Here is a 26,400-nt window from a genome sequence, read left to right as displayed (position 1 = left end):
AACCAAACAGCAGGAAAAGAAGAACTCCTAGTAAAAACAGCTGCAATTAGAAACCCCTGGTATGGAAGTAAATCTGTGTCATCAGATTTTTAAATTTAAAAGCTATTGAACTTTTAGCACTGAATATTTATGTATTGAAAATATGTATATGAATGTTTTTACTCTGAATTTTACTGTTTATTGTTCAGAAATTCAAGGTTAAAGAATTCAAGGTCAAAAAATTCAAAAAGTTAAAAATAAATACAATTTACAAAACAAAATTTAAAAAATAAAATGCAGTGTTTAGAATGCAATGTTGACATCGAGTGAACCAAGGAAGAGCAATCGATTCCAGATACTACTCACAGAGAGCTGTGACAGTGGCTACAGTTCCGCCACAAACTATGGATATATAAACGTAATAATCTAGATCTACCATGCTCTCGTGCAGCAGACTGGGTTTATGGCTCTGACTCATCAGCTGGACAGTGGAAGTGCTGCAGCGTGGAAGTGCTTGCAGCTGCGGTGGCTAATCTGGTTCTCTGGTCCTGCTTATGAGTAAAGTACTGAACCTGACAGCAGCCACAGATGCGCAGTAGCCTTGAACAACATACTGTTGCTGTGTCCCAAATCGCGCACTGCAGTGAGTGTACTGACATACGTGCACTGTGTGCCCTATGTACTGACACAGTCACTACACTCAATTCCCCAGTAAGTGCTGTCTCAAATCACACACTGCCACCCTGCACTTATAGGAAATGATGATCATATTTCTTCTTCCAAAAGCTTTTCCAACAACTCTTGTGACTCAGCAAACCACCAAAAAATACTTGTGATCCTCTTTTTATATTTATAAAGTGAATCTAGTTATTACCGCTCTGTTGCTCTGTTGTTCCGCCATTTTCCAGTTTTAATTAAGTCCTGCCTCTTCTGCTATGTAGACAAAATGGCGGCGATTGAGTGTCCAGCAATCCACGCTCAATGGTTTGGCCGTTATTTAATGCGCGGCTGGAGAAAGTCAGTACACTGCATTTTACCGGCTTACGGCTTGAACACACTTCCACCCTCAAAAAAGCCAGTTTGAGGGTGGAAGTGCGAAATTGGGGACTGGGGGGTGCGGGAGGAAACATGCAGCTAGACACTCGCAGCTGCCCTGGGTAGCCTCATAAGTGAAAGTCGTTAAACCTATACTAACAGCAGCGGCTGTACTTAGCCTCTCTCGTCAGATTCACAAACATCTACTCTGGCGGATATGATTGCATGAATGTAGTGCACACTTATACAGCCACTGCTGTAAATAAATTTTTGAATTTATGAACATTAAAAAAAAGTTAAACTCGGAGTAAAAACATTACATAAAAACACAACATACATAATTTCAGTGCATAAATATTCAGTGCTTTAAATTCAGTGGCTTTTTAATTCCAAAATCCGATGACACAGATTTACTTCCAGTCATTCAACGACTACATGATGAAAACTTTACAGTGTCTGCATTACAGAACAATAGACAGACTTATTTCTGTCATATCTCTGCTCTCTTCCATACAGATAGGTGCATTATTTTAACTTGTGAGTATGATATTCATGAATTGTGTCTTTATTCATGTAAAGATTTGTTATCTTTACTTTACCTGCCATTTGGGATTTTCCGGAAAACCTATTATTACCAACTCTGCTAACAGCTACAGACGAAACAAGTCAGCCTCAAACACAGCATACAGTACCTCCAGACAAGCAAGATTCAAACTCATTTAAAGACTTTAGTTTTGTTCTAATTCAATGGCTGTGTCGCTATAAATATGTACAGTATTGTATAAATTGTAATGTAATGTTAAACTTACAAAAAAGAATATTGGTATTTTATTCATAGTGTTAAATCATAACAAAAGTTATCTCAGAACACTTTCCATATAGAGTACACACTATGATTTATTTATGATATACAGTACAAAGACCCAACATTTCACCAATTGCAAACAGCACATTGTTTAAAGGTTTTTAAAAAAAAAAAAAATTTATTTTGAATTTATTACTCCCTTTAAATTTCTATTGCTATCAGTCTTGAAAATTTGAATATGAAGAACAACCCTGCGCTTGCAACTTCAGCACAATAATGTTATTTTTATACCATTCTTAATATGAACCATTGTATTCTTAACTCATTAGCATTCCTCTCTGTTCTCTGCAGCTCTTACACAATCTGCAGACAGTCACTGGCCGTTCCACACTTCTCTGAATCACCAGCCCAACAAATACCAGCTAAAGGATGATTAAAAACTGTTAAATGGCTATTGTGCACCCCCCCCCCCCCCCCCCCCCCCCCTCTGTTTATGTGTGAGCAGCGGAGCGAGCGAGAGTCGGCCTAGCACCTTTGCCCGGCATCAAAGGAACCGATTACATCAACGCCTCTTACATCATGGTCAGCACTTCCACTTCTTCTGTCAGTCAATGATCTTTCCAGCCTCTCATTTATGTTTTGACTCAGAGCAGGTTACAGGTTCTCAAGTCAGTTAATATACACAGTGTGTATTAAAGGTGTATAATACACACTCCCGGATTTTGTAATAGTAATGTTGATCGGCTAAGCACAGCTCATAGTTACTTTTCAGAGGCCTCATTAAAGAAAAATCTCCTAACAGCTTTTCCTATTTTAACTTAAAGGTTGAATTTGGAGAATGAGCAGAACACCTCAATCTAGTGTCTCAAGATTGTAGTCGCAACAACAAAAAATAATTCCAGCAGCCGGGTTGCCAGGTTGGTCAGACCCGGCCCAGTAGCCCACAGGAGACCGGAGTCTGTTTGAGTCTGTTTCAACCCATCCCCTCCGGCAAATTGCACCATAAAAACAAGTATTGCAGAGAAGTTTGACTGACAGTTACCATTAGCCATCAGCGTTATCTGTTCCAGCTAAGTAAAGATGAAAGTGAAACGCAGCTATTTGGGCGAGCGTTTTAATGGCGTTTCTCTCCTTTCTCTCATTCCATGGAGTGAATGCTTGGCCTATGTTGACTCTGGTTTTTGCCCGTCTCCGGTCACTCAGCAGCTGGGACAAATAACGCCCCCTTCACTGAGGCTCCGAAGCAGCTGCAGGATTGGCAAACTCCATTTCACCCAGTGCCAGTCTACAGTAGCTGCACCCAACCACAGACAACCCTGGCAACCAGCAACGCTATTGGCTGCTACAATGCAAACAGAACGGGACAGAAAGTCTTTGTCAAACCCGTCAAAAATTCCTTTTAAATAATAATCTATAAATCTATTTTTTATCGAAAATAAATAATTGAATTCTGTACCCCTCTAAACCTCCGTGAAGATTCTACATATTCAACCATTAACTTAAGTTTCAGAGACAGGAAAAAGTGGATCTTATTACAGAAACAGTTCACTTCAGAGATGAGATAGTAAATATGCTTTCTTAATCAGCACTCTTCCTGTCATCCTGTATCTATATTTAAAATGTACTGTTAGGCCACTGAATGACTCTCACTGTAATGACTGAATTGTTATCCTCAGATCTCTAAATGCAGAAAACATGCAATGTCAATGTGGAGCTTTAGAGTTTTTTTTAAAAACAAAATCAGGGACTGTTCCTTTAACAGGGACGGATTTAGAAATGAATGGTGAAAGACAAAGCAGCAGAGGTGATACACTGACTTTTAGTAGTGAGTCCACTGAGAACCAGTTGAGTATTAGACATGTGAGGGATAATGTAGAAGGAGTGGTTCATTATTGTGAATAAAACACCAACAGGGCACGTGAAGCGTGCATCCTGCTTATTACATGACTCCTTACTAATAATTTGAAACTAAATGTTGATTTAAAACACTTTAATTGATGTAAAAAAGGTTCCTCCAGAGTCTAAGATCAGAACTGTGTCCATAGCAACAGACTGTTACTCATAGCCCCTGTCTTCTATTCAGAAATAACAGAATAACACAGTATAATGCTGTTAATTGACCAATTAGAAACAAGTATTCAACAAGGCCTTGTAATAAACTGATATACAAATCCGAAACTTTCACCAATAACTATTATTCTGGTTTCAATCTTGGTCTCTAGTAACCATGGACACCTGTACTGAATGACCCAGATTGTAATAGACGTTTTCCATTCAAACTTTGAAGTATGCACGGCCGAGATAACCCTGAGGATTTCATTATAACTTTTTCTCAAATTTGAAGAAAAGCTCCTCCAAAACCACAAAGTACATTTTTCAACAGGGAGAGCAGTAATCTTCATGACCAGTACACTGTCATTAATATGTTAAATAGTGGAGTGCCCCTTGTGAAAGCATAACTGACAAGTTGAGAGCAACTCTTTACCAAAAGGCCTTTTAAAAGCAGGTCGAGTTAGAAATCATAGCTCAGCTAAAAGCAGTCCAGTATTTCCCTTTCACCAGCAGATGTCACATTTCACACAAACAATATTTAACCCTCTTTGCTGTTTAGTCCTGTACAGATGAATCTCTGATGATTAGAGGTTAACAGTGTTTACACTGTTCCAATCTTCTGCTGACCATTTGTTGCAGGGTTATTACCGGAGTAATGAGTTCATCATTACCCAGCATCCTCTGCCCCACACCACAAAGGATTTCTGGAGAATGATCTGGGACCACAATGCACAATTTATTGTAATGCTGCCTGCCAACCATGGACTGGTAGGGGACACACACACACACACACACACACACACACAGCATTTGCACCCCTGCGTTTTCTGCCTCCTAGCGTGTGCTTAAAGTATTCTATGGGCCAGAGTTACACGTGTGTGTGTAATAGTGTTTAGCAGCCTAAGGCCCCAATCAGAGTTTTTGCAGGTTGAAAATGTGAGGAGCTGCCAGCTGCTTCTTTGGTTATTTTTGCTACTATGCAATCACCAAATCGATCATCCTCAGCCGTTATGTTGCTGTGAAGCTAAAAGGCATCGAGCGCTTTTTAGCTGTTAGTTTAACTTTTTCTTGAGGCATTTGGGGCACTCCAGTAAAACCATGTTGCGCTCAGCAATGCAAAATCAATGAGCAAAACGCTTCACTGTCATCAAAATGCTCTGTCTGAACACAAAGTCACCCCACACACGTGTCTCACAGTTCCCTGACTTCTATGAGGCAAGAATTAAACATACAGTCATTGACATGAACATTGAAGAATTAAACCGTTACATCTGTTACGTTATCATTAAGCTAGTGACTAGCATCTAATAATAAACAGTAACGTAACATTGGAGAAAAGCAGCTAACATCATCAGTCCTGCCCATCTGAAACGTTAATTTAATTTATTTTTTGTAATGTTGTCCCTGTGGTATTGAAAATGGTGTCAAGAATCGAGTATTTTCCCGGGTATCAGTATCAAATTTGAAATTCTAGTATTGTGGCAACCCTTTAAAGAACTCAAACACATAGCCACATTAGGCCATAAAGACCACAAAGTCTCTCAAATAAGTAAATATTTGTTAATAATATAATCTGGGTAGCTCTTTTCAAAAGTGTAGTAAAAGGATGTGCAGTTTTACAAGAAGCTTCCATGCATTTAAACCAGCAGTACAGCCTGTGCAAAGAGGCTTTGCAAATAACCAGTCATACCTAATTTCAGTAGGTGCACTTTAACTAACCGGAACATTGTCTAATTTGGTCACCTTTAACAAGCCTGTAATTGAAAGCTTCTGTCACAGCTAAGCTCAACAGCAAAAGGGCATTGCACAAAATGGGGGCTGCAAGGCAAATGTTGATAATGTTCCAACATGGTATTTTCCTCTTGTTGTCATTTTATTGTGATTATTTAGTCAATCAAAGGGGACATTTCTGTCCCAATGTTGTATTGGGTGAGCCTTTTTTATGATTTGTGAAGTGAATAAATGTGAATTAACACAGTATTCCAAGTATCTCTGTGCTCCTTTGCAGGCAGAGGATGAGTTTGTGTACTGGCCCAGTCGGGACGAGGCCATGTACTGTGAGGCGTTCGCTGTCACCCTCATCAGTAAAGACCAACTCTGTCTGTCCAATGAGGAGCAGATCAGCATTCACGACTTCATCCTGGAAGCTACACAGGTAACTCACTGTGTGTGTGTGTGTGTGTGTGTGTGTGTGTGTGTGTGTGTGTGTGTGTGTGTGTGTGTGTGTGTGTGTGTGTGTGTGTGTGTGTGTGTGTGTGTGTGTGTGTGTGTGTGTGTGTGTGTGTGTGTGTGTGTGTGTGTGTGTGTGTGTGTGTGTGTGTACGTTTAGCTGCTGCCTCGTCCAACGCAGTCCATTTCTTAGCTTCCATGCATGTTGAAACTCATGCCTGCTTCTCCAACCTGGGGGTGTGCTGACCGCCATATACTGTAGGTAATACACTGACTACCTCATACAACCAACGACTTCAAAAATTAACAACTATCCCTTTAAGCCCTTACATTCCTGCCCCTTTTTCCAGAGCCTTGAGGGTGGGGGATGGGGGAGATAGCAGGTGAACTGTAGATGCCACATAAAAGTGGTGTATATAATCTGGGTGCTATTGCACAAAACACTGGAGATCAAAATTAGAGAATGAAGTATTAATACTTAATAATACTTGATTTATTTTGAATTTAAATAAACTTCCTTTCTTCACTGAAGTGCTCTCTGGACCAGTACCAGCAAAGGCAAGTCTAGCCATTTTATTCTTTCTGCTGATGAGAGGTTTGGTCACTGCAGAGTGGGATTTCAGTCCAAAAAGTCTGAAACGACGAGACACTGTGTGCAGAGACAGATCCTTGCCCTGTTCAGTACTGAACTGGAGACCAACTCCAGCTGCAGTGTTGAACTGAATCCCCATTGAGAGTCTTCTCATAATCCTGTCCTCTCGTGCACTTGTTTTACGTGGACGACCGGCCTTTTTGAGGGACTTAAATTAATCTGTGTCCTTGTTAAGTTTCCACTACTCAACTTTAGGGGTAACTTTTTTGATAACTGCATCAGAACCAGTGGCGATTGCTCTAAGACTGCAAGGGAAGCTCAGCTTCCCCTAAAATGTCACCGGAAAAAAACCCAAAATGTGATGAAATATTTACTGCTGTGTGTACATTTCATTGACTAAATACGTGCTAGAAAGCCTTCATCTTTTGTTCAGAATCAGTTACTTATCACAGGTAACCGGAGCAACTTCCTTCTCATTCATCCACACAGCGCCTCAGCACTTTACACAGTCAGACGCTCAGCTTCTACTGACTTCAATGGGGAAGCGTAGAGCGGGTTGTTCCACTTCAGCCAAACTAGATGGTCATTGGATAAATGCTGGGCTTTGTCCCGCCCATCGGACGTTCAGTGTCTCTGGGGGTCTATGGGGCGGTGGGCTGGCCCGGATGCTTGGCTTCTGCATGATGATTGGATGAGCTGTCTGAGGCGGAATCATTTTTTGATTACCGATCCCCAGCGACTTTGTCTTTGTTAAAAACGACCAGCATTGTGTTTGGCAACTGTTCTGTCGCTCTGCGGTTTCTTTGCCCAACGAGCAGTGGCAGCTGCGGAGCTTCTCCCCCCGTCACGATCACTCACACTTACATGCGGTCACACTTCCCAGTAGGAACGAAGGGTAGAATTAACATACAAATAAACAAACACATTTATGATGTAGGCCGGAAAAATAAGCTTCCCCTCCTTGAAAGACAATTAGCCGCCACTGATAAGAAATCTGTGGTCGACCTTGCAGTCTTTTTGAAATCCATGAACGCGCACTACATAATTACTTACACCTGGCTTTACATAGCTTCTAATCCTGGCTTGGCATACGTGCAACTAATTAAACCAGGACTAGTTCAAGGCTGTCTTTTTCATTCATCCAGGATTTCTGAATGTTGCCTTTGTTCAATAGCGCCCTGAAAACTGGAACCTGAAGCTTAATTTGAGATGCAGTTTCTTTTAGTCATAAATCAGTAGTAAAAATTAATGAATTAATTAATGATTTTTTTTTTCTGTGATTGTATGCACTTGACACTGTTAAAATTATCAACTTTCGTCTGTTGATCCATGACAGCAGGATTGTTTTGGTCAGAGCTCAAGTTTCATGGATGGATGAGTTGAATATAAGTGTTCTAAACCAGACATCATTCATCTAACATTACTGTCTTTTTCTGTCTCTGTCTCTCTCTGCCTGTCTGTCAACAAGGATGACTATGTTTTAGAGGTTCGTCACTTTCAGTGCCCCAAGTGGCCAAAGCCCGACGCACCCATCAGCAGCACTTTCGAGCTCATCAACGTCATTAAAGAGGAGGCAGCCACACGCGATGGACCAACCATCATCCACGATGAGTCAGTATATTTTATTCACTCTCACAGTCTGTCACCACATCATTAGATGGGTTTATTTATGATAAAAGTAATACATCATTGGCTCCAGTTGCATATTTCATTATTATAGCTGGAAATGGTAGAATGAGGGGATCTACAGTACTTGCTGCAGCTCTTTTATGCATTGTCATGTCTTATGATAAATTGATCCCTTTAAAATTAAAAACCCTTTGAACCCTTTAGTAGAGCAGGCTGTCCTCATTCTCTGTTTGTACATATACCTACAAAAGGCAATGTATTGTAATCCCTTTACTATTGTAGAAAATACATCCGGAGCAAAGAAGGAAATCAGGTTTTGTAGTATAAGAGCACTAAAATTCTTGTAGGGAGGAGGGTCAGGGTAGTGGAAGGTCCCAAAATACAGGGGACTGGTGTTCATGTCCTGGAATATACTAAACCTAAACAAGTCGTTTTGATGCCTAAACTTAAAGTTGTACTCTGTAAGATTTTCTTCTATTTGATTGTCTTTTAAGTCCATATCTATCAAATAATGAGTTAAAACTATGGAGATTGATCATATAACCCACTCATGAAAGCACTTGTCACCTTTTTACAATATGTGTGTCTGTGGGGACATTCCCTCTCTAGATGTAAATAAACCGCCATGTTAGTGTCGCTGCTGACAGCGGTTGGTCTAGCTCGCTAGTCTAACTCGTCACCAAAAGTTATGTTGCCTTCACTTGTAATCAGAAATCTGGAACGTCCAACTTCTGAATCAGGCTTGGAGTAAGGGCAGAAGTGTAATATATATAATAATATAAAATGATAATGTGTGTGTGTGTGTGTGTGTGTGTGTGTGTGTGTATGGATTTAAGAGGGTAGCATATGGGGGACGGACCAGAAGTAGAGAATGAGTGAATGAGTTTCAATAAAGTTTATAAAAGAGCAAAAAAAAAAAAAAAAAATAGTCAACACACATAGTGACCGTGAACGTCACAAGATGGAGGCTCTGAAAGAACAGCCTCGTCTGAAGTTACATCTTACACAGAGGCTGCTAGAAACAAGGTAGCTCAATTCTTATGGAGTACAAGTTTAATCTTAGCCTTCTGGTACTTAGACTTAACCGGTCACAGTCACACATGCATGTCTTTTGACTGTGGGAGGAAGCCCGGGAACCCTCTTGCTGTGATATGTTTTCAAAACTTATCAAACAAACATGTTGATGACAATATTTTGGGTAGAGTCATGCAATAAAATTCAAATTAATGTTCTTAAACATTTTGAAAATACATTTTCAATTAAGCTTTCAATTTACCCAGAAACCCCCCATGTCCCTTCCGCCTTAAACTCCAGAGAAAACTTAGCAATTTAAGGCAAGCAAAGAAATGTGACACTTTTTCACAGTCCTATTGTTACCTTATATAACAGTATGGAATGATTAAACATCCTCTGGGTGCTGCAAAGGCCTTCTCACAAGTGAAATTATATTAATAACGTCCAACATATTTAAACACAAACAATGACATTTCCATTAAAAACAACCATTTTATATTGATTGTATATTACATTTATTACAGTTGCCATGTTTTTCTGTAACAGTAATTTACGGCAAGAATTACAGTTACCGTAAAGCCCAGTTCAGACCAATGATATGCCACGTGACCAAACTGTTTTAGAACGTTGCAGGTGTATGTTGCAGCGGTGTGAACTGACCCGTCTCATCTGGACCCTGAGACTCAACTTGTCAAGTCTCCAGCAGCTGGTTTTAGAACATAACACACGTCATCTGTTTCAACAGCCAATTAATTCTGAGCAAAGTCCGCTGGTCAAGTCACTTAGAGACTGTCAGCTGGTTGAAAAGGCCATTATGAACGGAGGCTCAACGAGAGAGAGGGTCGAGCGAGCAATACAATGAATAAGGAGAGGGAGCACCGTAATCCAGAACAAAGCAGTGAATCAGGGAAATAAAACGATATTTTCTCTGTTTCATCTTTATATAAATGCAGCTGTAGCAAGTATCTCACTGTCTCTGTCCTCATTTATATTTTATAATGCTACTAACTATGAATAAATGGAGGGTAGAACGAAAGTACAGAGAGGCGTTGCTATGGAGATGATACATCTTCTCACATCGTCTCACTGGTGTGAACTGGCTGGTTTCAGAAGTTGCAGACCTGCATGTTGCAAGTAGATGCAAGTTTCAACTCGTCTTGCTGCAAATCTTAGGTCTGAACTGTGCTTTAATATGCATGAGAAAGCAATTTATTTACACATTTCAGTATGAATGCTAGAGAAAAGAGCAGGTCCTTTGTAAAGTAAGACAGGAAAAACATATTAGAGTAAATAGAATTAACATCAGTTTCCTTTATCCATCTGTGTTCCTTTAAGTGTATAAGAAAATCAATTCAATTCATCCAATGTTATAAAGCCACCTTCATGATTTTATTTGAAAAGTTAAACTCAAACTTAAAAATCACTTTTGACTGGTTGAATCGGAAACATGCCCTCAGTTCACCACAGCTACAGTTCCCACTGTCAACGTTTGACACTTGATACACTTCGGCTGAATATTTAAAAAGTATTGAGTTTCAATATCCAGATCACGGGCCCATATTCCGAAAACATTTTAAGGCTAAAAGTAGCTCCTAACTTACTGATTAAGAAGTAACGCTTTAAAAAAGTCAGTCCTAATTTATGATCTCCTACATGTTTTGTCTAAGAGTGTTTCAGCACTAAAATCATCTCCTTTAATCTGTGAAAAGTTAGAACTAGTCAAGAGAAGTTCTAAATCATGGAGAACTAATCACATAATCATAAAGTGGCTGCAACAATCAACATTGTTATTATTTTTAATATTGTCCTTCATTTCATGCACAAGATGGGCAACAAATAAAAGCTATCTGCACTCCTCACTGTCACAATGGTTATTGTAGTGTAATTATTACAAGACTTCTTACACGGCTATCTGTTCATTGTCAACAAGCTGCCAGACATGGAAGAGGCTTTCAGTTAGCTGCAAATATACTGGACTAGTCATCATCCCATATTACTCTTTCTTTCATGTTCAATCATTTGATTTCAACTCTTTATTAGGTAAATAGGACAACATGCCTCCTACAGTATTTCTATCAAGAACTCTCTGGCAGAGACAAAAACACTCCTCCCAGTTCCTTAGTAAAAGTTGCTCAACGTCTTTTGGAAGAGGTTTTAAGGGCGCACTCACACTGTCCTTCCGCAACGCGACCCGGGCTTTAGGGTACTTGTCCCCCCTCCCTCTCCCCTCTCCCCCCGCGCCCCAGCCCCGTTTGTACTCTCACTGCCTGGGCCTCGGCCAATGCTTGCTGTCCATACATAATCACGCCGTAACACGTCACACGCATTGATCGCGTGTGTGTGGCTTTGTTTACAAATCTTTCCACAGACCTCGGAGTTTTTGTGCGTCTTGTCCAACTGTTTTTGAATATTTTCATCCGACCAAAATCTGCAGTAAACACTCCACCTCCGCATCACACCAACGTGAACCTTTCACCGCCATTATTGTTGTTGTTAAATGTCCGCGCATGGTCCGTCGTTCTATTTTCTATGTCCGAACAGGCGCACATACTGCTACCGCCGTAGGGCTCGTGCTCGTACACGTGCGCACGCTCGTGCTCGTACATGTGCAAACGGCTCTGCTAAAGCCCACCGTGGACGGCCCGCTGTCCGCAGTTATGCGCGGAACGGTTGCACTCACACTGCTTAAAGTTACTAGACTTTAGCTGAAAAAACAGTTTTGGCCCGGGACAGAAGGACAGTGTGAGTGCGCCCTAAGAGGACTCTCTCTCTTTGTGCTTTTTCAAAGTCCTCTCAGTGGAAAGCTACAGTGTTTGGTGATTTTCAGGCAGAATGCTGCAGGACTGAATTCCCATAATAATAAATATCATGTCATGTTTTTTGTAATCAAATGTTTTTTTTCCTTTTGTACTAGACAAAGTTACAGCAGTCATAAAAGAAACAACATAAAAATACAGGCAAGAAATAAGCACAGACAAAAATTAAGAAGACAAAAAAGTGAAACATAGACCCTGTGGTGTTCCCTCCCTCCCCACCCCTTGGGTCAATATTATAGATAAATATTATATGCAGAAAAGGCAGATTCAAGAAAAATTAAAATAGATAAGAAAGCACAGTTCCTTAATTTTTCCTAAAATTGATTCCCTTGCCGAGATGGTGACAGCTGTAGCACCATGCACTTTCGCCACACTAATGATATCAATATATTTGTTAATTCACTGGATTTTTGTGACTGGGGTTTCCAGTGTAAGGGCTAGAAATATTTTTGGCTGCAGTGATGCCTGTTAAAAGAATACATGTATTTATACCTGTTAATTTTAATGGGGTTGTATCATAAAGTAGCAGGAGATCATGACACAGTTACACCCAATACATCAGTTAGGACAGCACAAACCTCACTCCAAAATGTTTTTCAATTTCAATTCAATTCATATCAATTTTATTTATAGTGCCAAATCATAACAAAAGTTATCTCAGAACACTCTACAAACTAGGTAAAGACCACACTCTATGACTTATTATTATTATTATTATTATTATTATTATTAATGATAAACATGGACCCAACAATTCACTGTCGCCTAACAGCCAGGGTTCCTTACATCCTTGCATTCCCAATACATATGCATGAAAGAACCTGTGAGGCTTCCTGTGGGGAAGACAGTCATTTCATGAGATAAACTTTTGTTGGAGTTAGATATGTCCTATGAATGTAGTTGAAATCATTCATTCATTCGTCTTGAACCGCTTGTCCCTATCGGGGTCGCGGGCGGCTGGAGCCGATCCCAGTTGACATCAGGCGTGAGGCTGGGTACACCCTGGACAGGACGCCAGTCTATCACTGGGCACGTAGAGACAAACAGAGACAGACCATTCACACTCACATTCACACCTACGGGCAATTTAGTGTCATCGATTAACCTAACAAGTGCATGTCTTTGGACTGTGGGAGGAAGCCGGAAAACCCGGGGAGAACCCACGCAGTGATGGGGAGAACCAGGAACCCTGGCTGTGAGGTGACAGTGCTGTGTCGCCCATGCAGTTGAAATTTATACATGTATTGTTTTTGAGACAATATTGTGGTTATTATATAATATATGTGATTATTCCCAATATTAATTAGTTTCATTGTGTCCAATCCCAGGTTAATATCTTTTTTTGTTTGTGAACACAAAATTACGTGATCAAATAGGCATGTAGAGACACTGGCAGCCTGACTGTCCTGCAACTATAGTGAGGAACAACACATATTGTTTTACTTCTAAACAACAAATGACAGCCCCTCCAATCCCTGCCCTTCACACAGGTACCCCAGGAAACCACCCAATGAAACGTAATGAAAGTATCTTTAGTATTGACGTACATTAGTGTTCTTTAACAACACTCTAATCCAGCAGCTCTGCTAATGTTTGAGTCATTAGGATAATGAAGATTGCTTGTCGCATCCTCAAGAAGAAAAGTGACTAATTGAGCACTTCATTTGGTTGCTATGGTGCAGCCGGCTTGCAGTACCAAAGAGATTGTCACTTAGAGGCTTGTCCTAATTGTCTGCATGCTCATTATCGAGCCAGACATGGATTGTTAGCAGTGGTTTCTGCTGCGCTGCTGACAGGGCTGCTAATGGAAGAGGAGACCCTTTACATTGTGAAGGTGACCAGGCGTTCTCCAGGGAGCCTCTCGCCAGGCTGAGCTGTCGTCCTCAGGTGGATTCACTTGAAATCTCAAACGCTGAGTTGTAGGGTCTTCACAGCAGAGATTCTCCTGTAGCACGTGGATTTAATGGACAGCAGATTTCAATCATACGAGACAGAACAAGTAAAGGACTTTTGCTTTGGTGAGAGACCATTTAGAAGAAGAAGAATTCTATAAATCTAACAAGCTGCAATGTCATAGACCATGACCATGATGTGGGTACTGCAGGGGACATGGTGGGGCAAAGTGACATATATCGACAACAAACAGACGTAAAGCTTTCTGTGAACATGATCTAGTGAGTTCAATGTATAGCAAACTGAGGCCATGGTTACACATGTCTTTTCGTTGGATTTTCGTCACCCTGTCATGCATGTCCATTTCAAGATCAGATCTTGGTCGCATTGGGATCAAATCAGCCAGACTGCATGGTGAGATGGCCTTGCTCACATTGGCCCTCATTTATCAAACGAACGTACGGCAGAAAACGTGCGTACGACCATTTCCTGGCAAATGTCGGCATTTATCAATTTGGACGTGAGCGGGAGCTACAATCAAATCTCACGTCTGGTCTGAGATCGTGTACGCACATTTGAGCCTGTGTATTTGCGGTGCAGCACAGCAAAATCTGTCTGAAAATAATTAACAAACCTCAGCTGTCATTAAGCATAAGCAGTCACATATTAAGAACAGTTAAAAACGGATTCTTAAAACGAATAAAAAAAATAAAAATTGTGGTTAGAGCCATTGATTGTACTCATGTGCGTCTGAAGGCACCATCCATGAATGATTACACATTCATCAATCGCCAAAACTACCACTCGATAAATGTACAGGTGATTTGTGATGCCAAGCTGTCGCTTTTAAACGTGGCGGTCAGGTGACCATGGGGAACACACGATTCTTTTAAATATCAAAACAGCTCAGCTCCAGCCCCCCGCGACCCCGACATTGAATTAATGAATGAATGTGTTGGCGCGCGGCTGCAGCAAGACGCAAAAAAGTAATCTCCTCGGTTAATGGCTACCCTAGATAAATTGCATTAAATCAAACAAGGTATCAGATGATTAACATCTTTGTATGGTTCTTCTAGGTGACAAAGGTATCCTCTAACGGTATACCTAATAACCCCCCTGGCAAACCCCGCTGGCAAACCCCGCTACAGAGCAAGAGCGCAGGTGTTTTTAGCACCCCTGCCGTATATGCACCCCCTCACATTATAGGTGATATTCTGGATCAGAAGGCTGTTGTTTCAACCTAAAGGAGTAGTTTATATACAGCTAACCCACAACGGTCAGAGCATTGGTTACTTACAGTCTTTAAACTATTTTAAGAGTTTAAAATCACAAACTTGGATAATAGCGAACACAAAACAACACTTTTTGTATGTTCTATGGAAATATACTGCAGCCATAATTACACAATGAATGAAATGGATCTTTTGAGCAAGTTGAATGTATTTGACTCAGCGTTTCCTAAATATAATCCCATTTTTTCTTGCAATTCATAGGTTCAAAAGTGTGTGCTCTTAATGTGGTTACCTGTATATTATACTATATAGTTTGTGATTTTAAACTCTTTAAAATAGTTTAAAGACTGTAAGTAACCAATGTTCTGACCGTTGTGGGTTAGCTGTATATAAACTACTCCTATAGGTGGAAACAACAGCCTTCTGATCCAGAATATCCCCTATAATGCGAAGGGGTGCATTGCACGGCAGGGGTGCTGAATACGGCACAACACCTGTCCAACAGTGCGCACAGGCGCACTCGGGTCACAGTGGAGCGCTGCTTGGGGTTGACTGCCTCTGTTATTCTTTTCCATACAGCATTTTTATGGGCCCCTTTTATTCCACTCTTAAGACTGCCAAAAAGCACATCTTTATTTTGCTCCATCTCGGATGTCAGGATGCCGATCTGTTTGTCGGAAAAGTTTCTTTTCTTCACAGTGTTTCTCCTCTCCATGTTTGACCTCAGTGGGCGAGGCCTCCTAACCAGGAATATTTAAGGGCGTAACATGTTAATGACGATCGAATTCAGCCGCCGCATTTATCAAGGCCCGCTCATTCGTACGCTGAGATTGGTAAGATACGAATGTTTCATCAATCACACGTAGTGAGGTGTGGACAGCATGTAGGAACAATCCAGACAATTTTATCAATTGTAGATCTCGCATTATCTCCCCACCATGTGGGAGTTTTTTTGGGTACTGGTTTCTGAAATGAGCAATTCTGCATTATGAGTGGGTCTCCTGCATCCCTGTTTGTACTTCATCTGCTTTATTTTATAGTTTTATGAAAAGTGGGAGGCCCAATGCTGCTTCCTATTTCTCACCCCCATACTTCCGGCGCCCTTGCTCGGACCATACCTATCTTATAACTTGACCTTCATTTTTATTTCAGCTACACACCTGTAGAGAAATTATTTTGTAACAGTAGTAGTGGGTCAGCAAATAAAAACTTTGTACATAACATAAATAGAATCCAATATATACATAGTGTATATATACAGTGCAGAGTGTGCTATAAACAATAAACAATAATAATATATACAACAAAATATGCAAAATATACTATAACAATAATAATATATACAAAACAATCAAAAAAAAACAGTAGAGAGAGCAGAGTTCTCTGCTACGACAGCGAAGCTGAAGCAGCCTTCTGGAGAAGGTGCTCCGCTGTCTGACCAGTGTGAGTTGGAGAGGGTGGAGAGGATTATCCATGATGGATAACAGTTTTTCTGACAGAAGTAATCATCTTTCATGAGTGTGTCGTGTATAAAAAGGTGAAACATGTGGCCAACATAAGCTTTTTAAAACACTACATCATTAGGTCTGTCATAGCCTCTGGAGTCTTTCAGTGAACATGGGGTGCACAAGCTCAGAACAAACTAATGAGGGTTGTCATTAATATCCGCTCAAGAACGTATATAGTAGCCCCAAACCGTTTAAAGGTTCAACTGGCTCCCTGCTGAAAGTAGAGTTCAGCAGTTAAAACTTGTTATGCTCCAAATTCTTTTACCTGCTATTTTTTGTATGTTTGTGATTGTCAAGGCTTAAACAAGGGTCAGTGCATCTAACCTAAAACAATCTGACCAAACCTAAAATCACAAATGAAATGATGTCTAGTTAGTATTAGTACAGTGAAACATCATTTCCAGGACAGTTCAAGTCTTTGGGCTGGTATCTGAATATATGTGTTTTTCTATATTTTCTATATTCTACTAGCAACACTTACACGTCATCTTTCATCCTGGAAGCTACACAGGTAACTCACTGTGTGTGTGTGTGTGTGTGTGTGTGTGTGTGTGTGTGTGTGTGTGTGTGTGTGTGTGTGTGTGTGTGTGTGTGTGTGTGTGTGTGTGTGTGTGTGTGTGTGTGTGTGTGTGTGTGTGTGTGTGTGTGTGTGTGTGTGTGTGTGTGTCTGTGTGTGTCTGTGTGTGTGATGGCGTGTCTGTGTCTCAGGTTGGGAGCAGTGTCAGCAGGCACACTGTGTGCCCTCACTACACTGTCTCAGCAGCTGGAGAGTGAGGGCGCCGCTGATGTCTATCAAGTAGCCAAGATGATCAACCTCATGAGGCCAGGAGTCTTCACAGACATTGTGAGTCTGACAACTGCAAATACAAATACATACAGTACATATATACAGTTGCAGGCCACTATTTCAGGTTCAAACCTTGTATGGTCAACAGAAGAAAATAGAGATTCCAAAAGCAAAGGTGCAAGCAGCAGTGAGTGTGTTCCACAGAGCTGAACAAAGTCACTTCAGCTCTTTAAACCTATTTAAAACATTATATACTCAATATATATATATATATATATATATATATATATATATATATATATATATATATATATTGAGGCCAGTCACATGTTTATGTTATAGTATTTCTTTTTCAAGAGATTCTAAATATGTATTGCAATTACCTCTGAGAGTTTTGTAATTTAATAGTCAAATCTCAATGTAATTATTAAGAAGATACTCCAGAGAACAGTAATTTATTTTTTTAATATATATCTTAATTAATACTCAACATCTGTCCTCCATGACAATATTTATTTTTTGTAATTTAAAAAAATAAATAAATATAAAGAAAAGCTGATGTGTTCACTACAATCTATAATGGAGGAAACCAGGACAGACGTCATCTCTGGAGCTTCATGCAATCACCAAGCTCCACTTTGATTTAATATCAGAGTCTGTCCAAAGAGAAGTCAGTGCACCCCACATAACTTTATTTATTAACAAATATGAGTAAGACCAATCTATCCCAATATAGTTCATTTTATATCTTGATAATGATATTTATCACAATATAGCATGCTATTCAATAAATACATAGTCTATATGAAATAACCACATGGTAGAGCCCATTTTTGTATACTCCTGTGTCAATTAAATACTTGTTAATAAAAAGTGTATTTTCTAATTTTATTAAGAACTTTAGTGCAAAATAAACATGATGTGCAAGGACCAAAACACAAGTGTCGTCTTAATGACATAAATTTTGCCACAGTTCAGCTGCTGGTTTTTGACATCATCTAATCTCATCTATCATCTTACATCTGATAATGTTGACAGTATACAGTGAATCTGGTAACCTGCCAGGCGATATGACTCTTTTGATTATAAAATCAAAACTGCAATTTTCAAATGATAAGAAGTGAAAAGTGTAGGTTGATGTGCTTGTTATTGTCAATTTAGACTACAAAATTGTGTATTACGACATCTTGATATATGACTTCATGACAATACGAATCCTTTGAGTGACAATAAATGATCATATTATAATTATTGTCCAGCCCTATAGGTCATATTTCTTGTGAGGCAAATACTAACTTATAATAATATTAAAAGCTGCAAGCAGCAATGAACGGGCCCTCGCACCCGGTGCATGTCAGGGAGGTGGCTGGACGCCGGCACCCGTGGGTTTGTGCTTTAGATATTGAGAATTTCATGTGAATCTGATTCCTTTTATCATAAAAGTCCGATTTCCTTTTGCCAGTAGTTTAGAGCGACTTCCTGTTTATGGCAGGATGTGCAAAATGGCTGCCACACCATTACCTAACATACATAAAACATGCATCGTGTTTCCCTACATCAAGTGTAAAACCCACAAAGTTTAATGTAAATTGGTAGATATTTGTAATTTTACCTGTTGCCAGTAGGGGGCGCTATGCTAATCTACTAAATATTGAGATGCACGTGTTCAGGACTGGACTGGACTCTTATGAATCATGAGACATTTGAGGCATATAGGACAATGTATGTTGAAGTTACAACCACTTCCTGTGTTATGGCGAAGGATGGTCGCCATGACAACAGAATTTGATGAAAAGCCAAAAGCTACATGATCTAGCACCATGAAGGTCTTAAGTATGTGCTGACATATATAAATATATAATATGTAACTTTCTGTCGCCAGTAGGGGGCGCAATTAAACTGAACATCTGTGTTCAGGGCGGGTCTCTTATCAAACATGTGAAGTTTAGAAAAGATCTGAACACCTGGTGTGCAGTTTCAGCAGCGTCAGACATGCCCCAGACCGAAACCCATAATATTTCAAATTTCTTCAGTGTGCAAAAGTTGAAAAAAAACAACGTTATACCTGTTTAGGCCCTCATAAATGCGATTTAAGAGGAGGAAAAAAATAAAATAAAAATAATAATAATCATTCCAATTACAATAGGGTCCTCGCTGAGTTAGTTGGTGCTTGAGCCCTAATATTAATAATAATAATGAAGAAAAATTCAAATAATAAAACTGCCCAAATTGAAAAGGGTCCTACTAGGGTTGTCACAAGATTGGAATTTCAAAGATGATACCAATCACATTTTTCAAAATAAAAAAAATCAATAACAGCACTTTTAAGCACATTGAGTTCACGCTTGCCGTATGAAATGTCCAATATATAAATACATTGGACTTGACTTTTAAAAAGTCTGACGCAGTGAAAAGAAAAAAGACTTTCCACAATAAGCAAACACATTAAAATACAGTAGAACTACAGGATATGACTCGAGAAGGAAAAAGTAAGGTTGACATAAAGTATGTTATTCTCACTTGTTCTCCTCTGTCTTTCTTTTCTCTGTCTGTCCCTGATTGGTCCACAGGACCAGTACCAGTACCTTTACAAAGCTCTGCTCAGCCTCATCAACACCAAGGAGAACCCCTTTTGTATTGTGGCCAGGGACATTAATGGGTCTGTGATGTCCGTGTCCGACAAGTCTGACCAGGCAGAGAGCATGGAGTCACTGGTCTGAGGGAGGCCCTTCGGGGTCATGGAGCTGAGCTGAGGGTATCTTGTGGGTCCAAACACCCTACCAAGTCTCTGAGCCCATAAAGGAGGCACTTAACTTTGTAAAACATCAAGAAACTATTGTGAACAAGACTTTTTGAGGCCTTTTTGCCAGACTCTTGGTTAAAATTAATAACCTGGTTACTTTTTTTACACTGATAAAAAGTTTTTGATATTTATTTTTTTCGCCATTTTATGTCTTAATGTTCTCCTACTGAAGGGTTTGCAACTGCGGTTTAATTTTCACAACGGCGTCGATAGGCAACGAGAAACACTTTTCTGTCCTTTCTTGTTTGCACTATATAATGTCAGTGTTACTGCCTATACTAAAGCTGACTCACTTGGCTTTTCTCCACTCAAGCTCTCTTTTTTTTGTGACATTCCATAGCTTTGGCCCTTATTAAATCAACTGCTTCTGTGAAGAACATTGTTCAGCAGGTTGATTTAAGACAGTGGACAGAGGAAGGCACGGCCCCTCAGCCTCAGAAACCAAATGCTGTGTGACTTCAGCTCAGCCTGACCTCCTCCGCCCTGCTCATCTATAGTATCATATTACCACTCATGTATCAAACAACCAAGATGTGGAACCTATTGCCACAGACAAGACATAGCGCTTGTTTTTTAACATAGTTTCCTCTTCATCGTGTTTTTTTTTCTGCCTTGTTTTCTTGTCACTCTCCCTCTTATTAGCGAGTCACGCCCATGTTAGAATACGTAAGGTGGTGTAATAACTGCTACTGTGAAATTTTATTATTTTAATTCATATTATGCTTTTCATTATATGGAAATAATGTATGTATACATATATAAATATATCCTTATCATAATAACTTTGGGATTTTTGTACATGTCCTTTGTGGCCTCCTGCCTCAGACCAGTTGATTTCCACCACATCCGATAGTTTACCCCCCCAGTACTCACAGCTGATTCACAGCCATCTGGAAGCGGACTCCCTCGGTCCTCTATGTTCTTGTATGCTGCTATGTCACCTGAACACGCACACACACACACACACACACACACACACACACACACACATACACACACCCCTACTAGTGATTTTACATTTCAAACATTTGACAAACTACAGCAGATGATGCAACAATATGACTTTGCCCATCTCTTTGAAAATCCCATTTAAAAAAAAAAATCCTTCTGACAGACAAGCTCGGATTAAGATGCTTGTATGTGGAGCCTTCAATTATTCACACATACCTGTGTGTTATTACAGGGTTGAATCAGTATGATCTGTAGGAGAATAGCAGACTCAAAACAAGCTCTATGCAACAAGCTGGTTAAGTTTTAAACAGGGTTTAAAACAGTCCTTGGGTTCTCAGTGGTAGTCTAGTCTAGAGTTTACTAGTCACTAGTCTCACGCAGTAGATTTAGACTTATTTCTTTTAATTTAATTTAAGCTTATGTCGTCTGAACAGAGTAAAAACAGCTAAGTAACCCTCTTCTTCTGTTCTTTAGGGTTTAGGTTAGGCTTAACATATAAAGGCTATACATCTTTGATAACAGGTTCAGAATGCTGCTACCATCTATTTACATGGTAATGGTTGCCATTAGGACCCCTTGGCATCACATTTTAACGCTCTGGGAGTCCTGTTTTATATTCAAAGAAAACAAATGTTACTTGGTTCGATTTAGGCAACACATCTACATGGTTAGGTTAAGGAAAAGATTGTGGTTTGGGTTAGAATACTGTATTTTTTACCAATCCACCAGCCCAAAATTCCTCCCTATGAAGTTTTTGGTCTTTGCTGAAAAGGAAATTGATAGGAAATATAATAGATAAACAGATCATTCATTTAACTTCCAGCAGTACCTAACCCTACTTTTCTGTCTGGAGTTTGAGAACGAATAAGTCAAAACAAGACAAACTGTTGCTCTTCTGTTAAACCAGCCATAAACACACAAAAATGGAAAAGATTAAGCTGTTATACCTTTTATCACCAGTTTATAGACAAACTACGATCTACGATGCCATTAAAACCAGGGCTTTCAGTAGATCTAATTTATCTGCCATTATTATTAAAGTGAGTGACTAGCAAAGAATTTATTTTGGTGAAAGCAGAACAGGTACAAGTCCGTTCCAGATCCGTGCTCGCCGGCAGAGGTATGGTCACCTGCTCCAACCTCCCATGGCCTTGTGTACATAGTTTCCGATGTCGATGGCGTGAAATGAAGACTTGCTTGGTTTTGCATTTTGAATGAACATGTCAACGCGTTTTTTAACAGCACCTAGCAGATAATGTGTTAAATGCAAAAGGGGGCAAAGGTATTTTGATCATTTCTTTTAAACTTACCAAAGACTTGAATCCTTCCTGTGCAGAAAAAAATATGTTAGGCAAACTTTTCTCTCTTTTGCCAATTTCTCTCTCCTGACTGGATGCCCAACCCCCCTATCTCCCCTTTAAACTATCTTCTTTTGTATCAGTGTCCTTTGAAAATCTGCTTCAAGGTCTCACTTTAGTATCTGTTTGCTTTGACTTCAGCATCAAGGTCCTTACATGACGTCCTACAGGTATCATCAAAAGATTAACTGAGCAGACTGAGGAGCATTAAAGATGATAAAATACTTTTATTTTTCCTGTTCTCTTGCAGTCTTACGGCACAAACTACGTGGGCTGCATACACAATGTGACACAGCTATCGCGGGATTCCCGCAGCAGTGCATCCATTATATCCAATTGAAGCTGCTACATGGGCTACGGAAGCCTTGTGGTGCCATCAGCTCTAGTTTTATGCAGCTCATCTATTATTATCCCTCTGAGTGCAGCTACAGGTAAAACAACCGGTAAAAACAACACCGAAAGAGTCCAATCGGTTTCAAAATTATTAATATATACCTCATTGTACCAAAGGGTAATGTAAGACAGCACAACATGCAATCTTGCAGAACCAACTGTATTAAAACTCAATGACACACAGTGAAGCTGACAGCAGCCACACACTACTGATGGAGTCTGTGTAGCTGGTAAAAAAAGTTCTGCTGCGCCCCGTCTGTGCCCTATGTCCGTTCCCTATGTAGTTTGAATGTTAAGGAGACAGCTACAAAACATGTTCAATTTCTTAGACTTTTCTGAAATTCTTTTATGGAATACACAATTTGCCTAATTGTCCTGTCGGACCAGAAAATGGTACAGTGAAATTCATTTATGTATCCTCAAAAAATCGGTGAGCCACTGTCGCTGCTGAGCAAACGTTTAACATGCTAGCCAGCCATGCTGGTGTCCGTCAGTCAAAGATGCTTAGGCTGCCATAGTTGACTTGCTGCCAGTCGCTAACAGGAAAATGTATCATTACTGACTGCTGAACATGCAGCATCTCTTGTGGAACAGTGTATTCTCCAACAGAGCAAAGCAGTGTCAAATTGGATGGGTCACAGCTAGTATAAATTTGAACTGTTTAGATCTCTAATTACTCATAGCTTAGCACTGTCATACTTAGCACAGTATGCTATCATGTAGTTTTTCATTTTTATTCAAGCGATTTTGAACATTGTGATCATTCCAAAAGTATAATGTTTTGTGTTACCACAAGTGCACACGCAGCTCTATTGTCAATAAGAATATGTATATATATTTTGTTGCCTCTGTAACCCAGCCCTTCTCTGGAAACTGTGTATGTATTGACTGTGTCCAAGGAAATGCTTCATTAGATTTTGAAATCCCATCATTCATCGTTTCTCTTTTGTCGTGATTTTATAACCCAAACATAATTATTTTACCATTTTTTGATGTAACATGTACCACAAAGCTTTCACGAGGTTTCCAATCTGACACACATCTGGTCTATAATCACAAGCGTCCAGCTTGTGGTCATCATCACATTCCATTTTCTAGCTTCACACCCGCCATAAATGTTAAGGCAGTGATTGTGATATTACGATGTCATCCCCTCTTCTTTGATTCTTTTACATTTGGTTTTTGTCCTCTGGAGTCTATGATTCTGTTGCCAGGCGGGAACAATAGAATAGTTCTCTTTCTCTTGGAAGTCACTAGATCCTCACCACCGACTCGTTTTGTAACATAAAATAAGACAAAAAGACAGATTTGTTTTTGTTGAAAGCTATATCAAAGCATTCTATTATAGTGTTATTTAATATGTAAATGGTATTGCTATACATAAAATAAAATATGGGTTTTGATGTAATTTTCTGAAATCATTTGTTAGGTATTATTTGTGATTTTTGTTTTAGTTTTTCTACAGGGTATATTACTGTTGTTGAACATCCAGTATTTACTGGATTAAATACTAAATACTTTAAGCTCTGGTTTGGTCCACCAAATCCTGAAAAAAAGGTTTTATTTGGCTCTTAAGGGCATTCCTATGGTCTGTGTCCATATAATGTTTTTCCGGGGGCAGAAAAAGGCTGGCACGGTGCTTCATCCCAGGACTTCCAATCCAACCTTTCCCGTGGGATTATATACAATATTTTTACTGTCAACAGCTGAACACAGCCAGTGCTACTACTGCCAATCTAACGTAAAGTGACGTTAATTTAACAGGATCACACAATAATGTGTCTAAAAAGTCACCCAGTATTGAGACAGAAACAGTGGCAGCTGCTATACCAACTCTATTTAATCAGCAACAATAATATAGAGCCAAGTCAGCAGAAACACTGAAGATAAACAGAACTGTAGCTGAATACATCAGCATGGACCAGATCCCTTTACACCGCGGAGAAACCGGACTAACAACAACTAATTCACCAACTGAATCCAAGGTTTAACCTCCTTCATGGAATCATTTTAATGTCCACACAAAAAGAGAGTATGTTTGAACATAGTTGTCATACACCCTACAGTTATCTGTTGTGACGTCAGGCAACAAAAGTGTTATTATTGATGTTGTTTGTATAGTTCTAACCTTAATTTTTTTGTATTTTTTCCCCCAGTGGTAACGAAAATGGTATTGCACATCAAGTACTTTCCTGGGCATCATTATCGACTGGGAAATTCTAGTATCGTGACAACCCTACCAGAGACCACAATATTATCAAGTCAAAATTCAAGCTCCTGCCATTGTGTCCTCAGCCCTTGTGTTTGGTTGGGTTGAATGCAGAAGACTAATTAACTCTCTGAGGACCCTTTTTGTCTTTTTAGGGGGAGACAGTGGATGGTCAGGAGGAGATAGCAGGTCAACAGTAGATGTCACATAGACATGTCGAAAACCCTCTAAAAGCTGGGAACCTGAAGATTAATTTGAGATTCAACTGTGTGCACTGTGTCAAGTTCTTCCAGTCATAAATCAGAATTAAACATTAGTTATTGCAACTATTCAAAAAATAGCATGTTTATAGATTTAAAATGGAGCCTATTCTGAAAGACAGGAATGGCGGTCTCAGTCTCACAAACTGAGAGAATGTCTATCAACCCCTTCTGATTGATCATAAGATCAATACACTATAATTTAGCATCTTAAGGGTGGGTTAATTTCAAGCCATTATAATCAAAGAGCATCATGCAAAACAATGAAATCTAATGTAAAATGTAATAAACAATTAAATAAATGCATGAACTCGTTGTGAAATTAAAACACAATTAAACAGAATCATGTGAGTAAAATAATATCATGAAAGGCTAAAGATATATTATATTCAACACCATGTCAGCATAACATAACATGTGGTCCCAATTTCCACCTTCCTGTCAACGCGGACCGCTGGAAGCAAAACCCTCTTAAGGATGAAGAACCCCTGAACTATTCTAACCATGGAGTCAATCTTACGGGGGAAAAAAACCTCATTGTCATGGAGAAAAAAAAAACAATAGTCTAATCTCATCCAGATGATGTCATAAGGGTGTGCAATCACAGTAATATATGAAGATTACATAACAATTCAATGTGGCAAATATAGGCTAATATCAGTATCCGATTAAATGTATGAAGGTAAATTTGAAAAGTTCAAAGTCTAATTACAGTAAACGAGACAATAATAATAATAATAATAATTATAATAATGAGCTCATCTCCAAGGGGACCCCAAACTTCCGTTTCCCGGGCCACATTAACCAGCTCTAACTGGGGGATCCCGAGGCGTTGCCAGGCCAGTGTGGAGATATAATCTCTCCCCCTCTTCCTGGATCTTCCCAGAGGCCTCCTTCCAGCTGGACGTGCCTGGA

The 26,400-nt window shown here is 39.6% G+C and overlaps 1 protein-coding gene across 1 annotated transcript in view; it reads left to right on the top strand.

Moving 5' to 3' along the window:
- The window catches only part of LOC310966028 (receptor-type tyrosine-protein phosphatase gamma-like), a gene marked incomplete at both ends in the record, with an annotated part of 771,775 nt that extends 751,544 nt beyond the window's left edge, over positions 1-20,231 (top strand). Inside the window, 6 exons of the mRNA XM_083939815.1 lie at positions 2,325-2,401; positions 4,511-4,639; positions 5,880-6,026; positions 8,101-8,243; positions 17,433-17,568; positions 20,082-20,231. Of these exons, the coding sequence (XP_083795941.1) occupies positions 2,325-2,401; positions 4,511-4,639; positions 5,880-6,026; positions 8,101-8,243; positions 17,433-17,568; positions 20,082-20,231 (782 nt within the window). The remainder of the gene's footprint in view (positions 1-2,324; positions 2,402-4,510; positions 4,640-5,879; positions 6,027-8,100; positions 8,244-17,432; positions 17,569-20,081) is intronic.
- Positions 20,232-26,400: the final 6,169 nt, after the last annotated feature.

This window comes from Echiichthys vipera (assembly GCF_963691815.1).
Source record: "Echiichthys vipera genome assembly, chromosome: X".
Classification (NCBI taxonomy): Eukaryota; Metazoa; Chordata; class Actinopteri; order Perciformes; family Trachinidae; genus Echiichthys; species Echiichthys vipera.
Note: the sequence above shows the minus strand (reverse complement) of the source record. Positions and strands in the feature narration are given on the sequence as shown.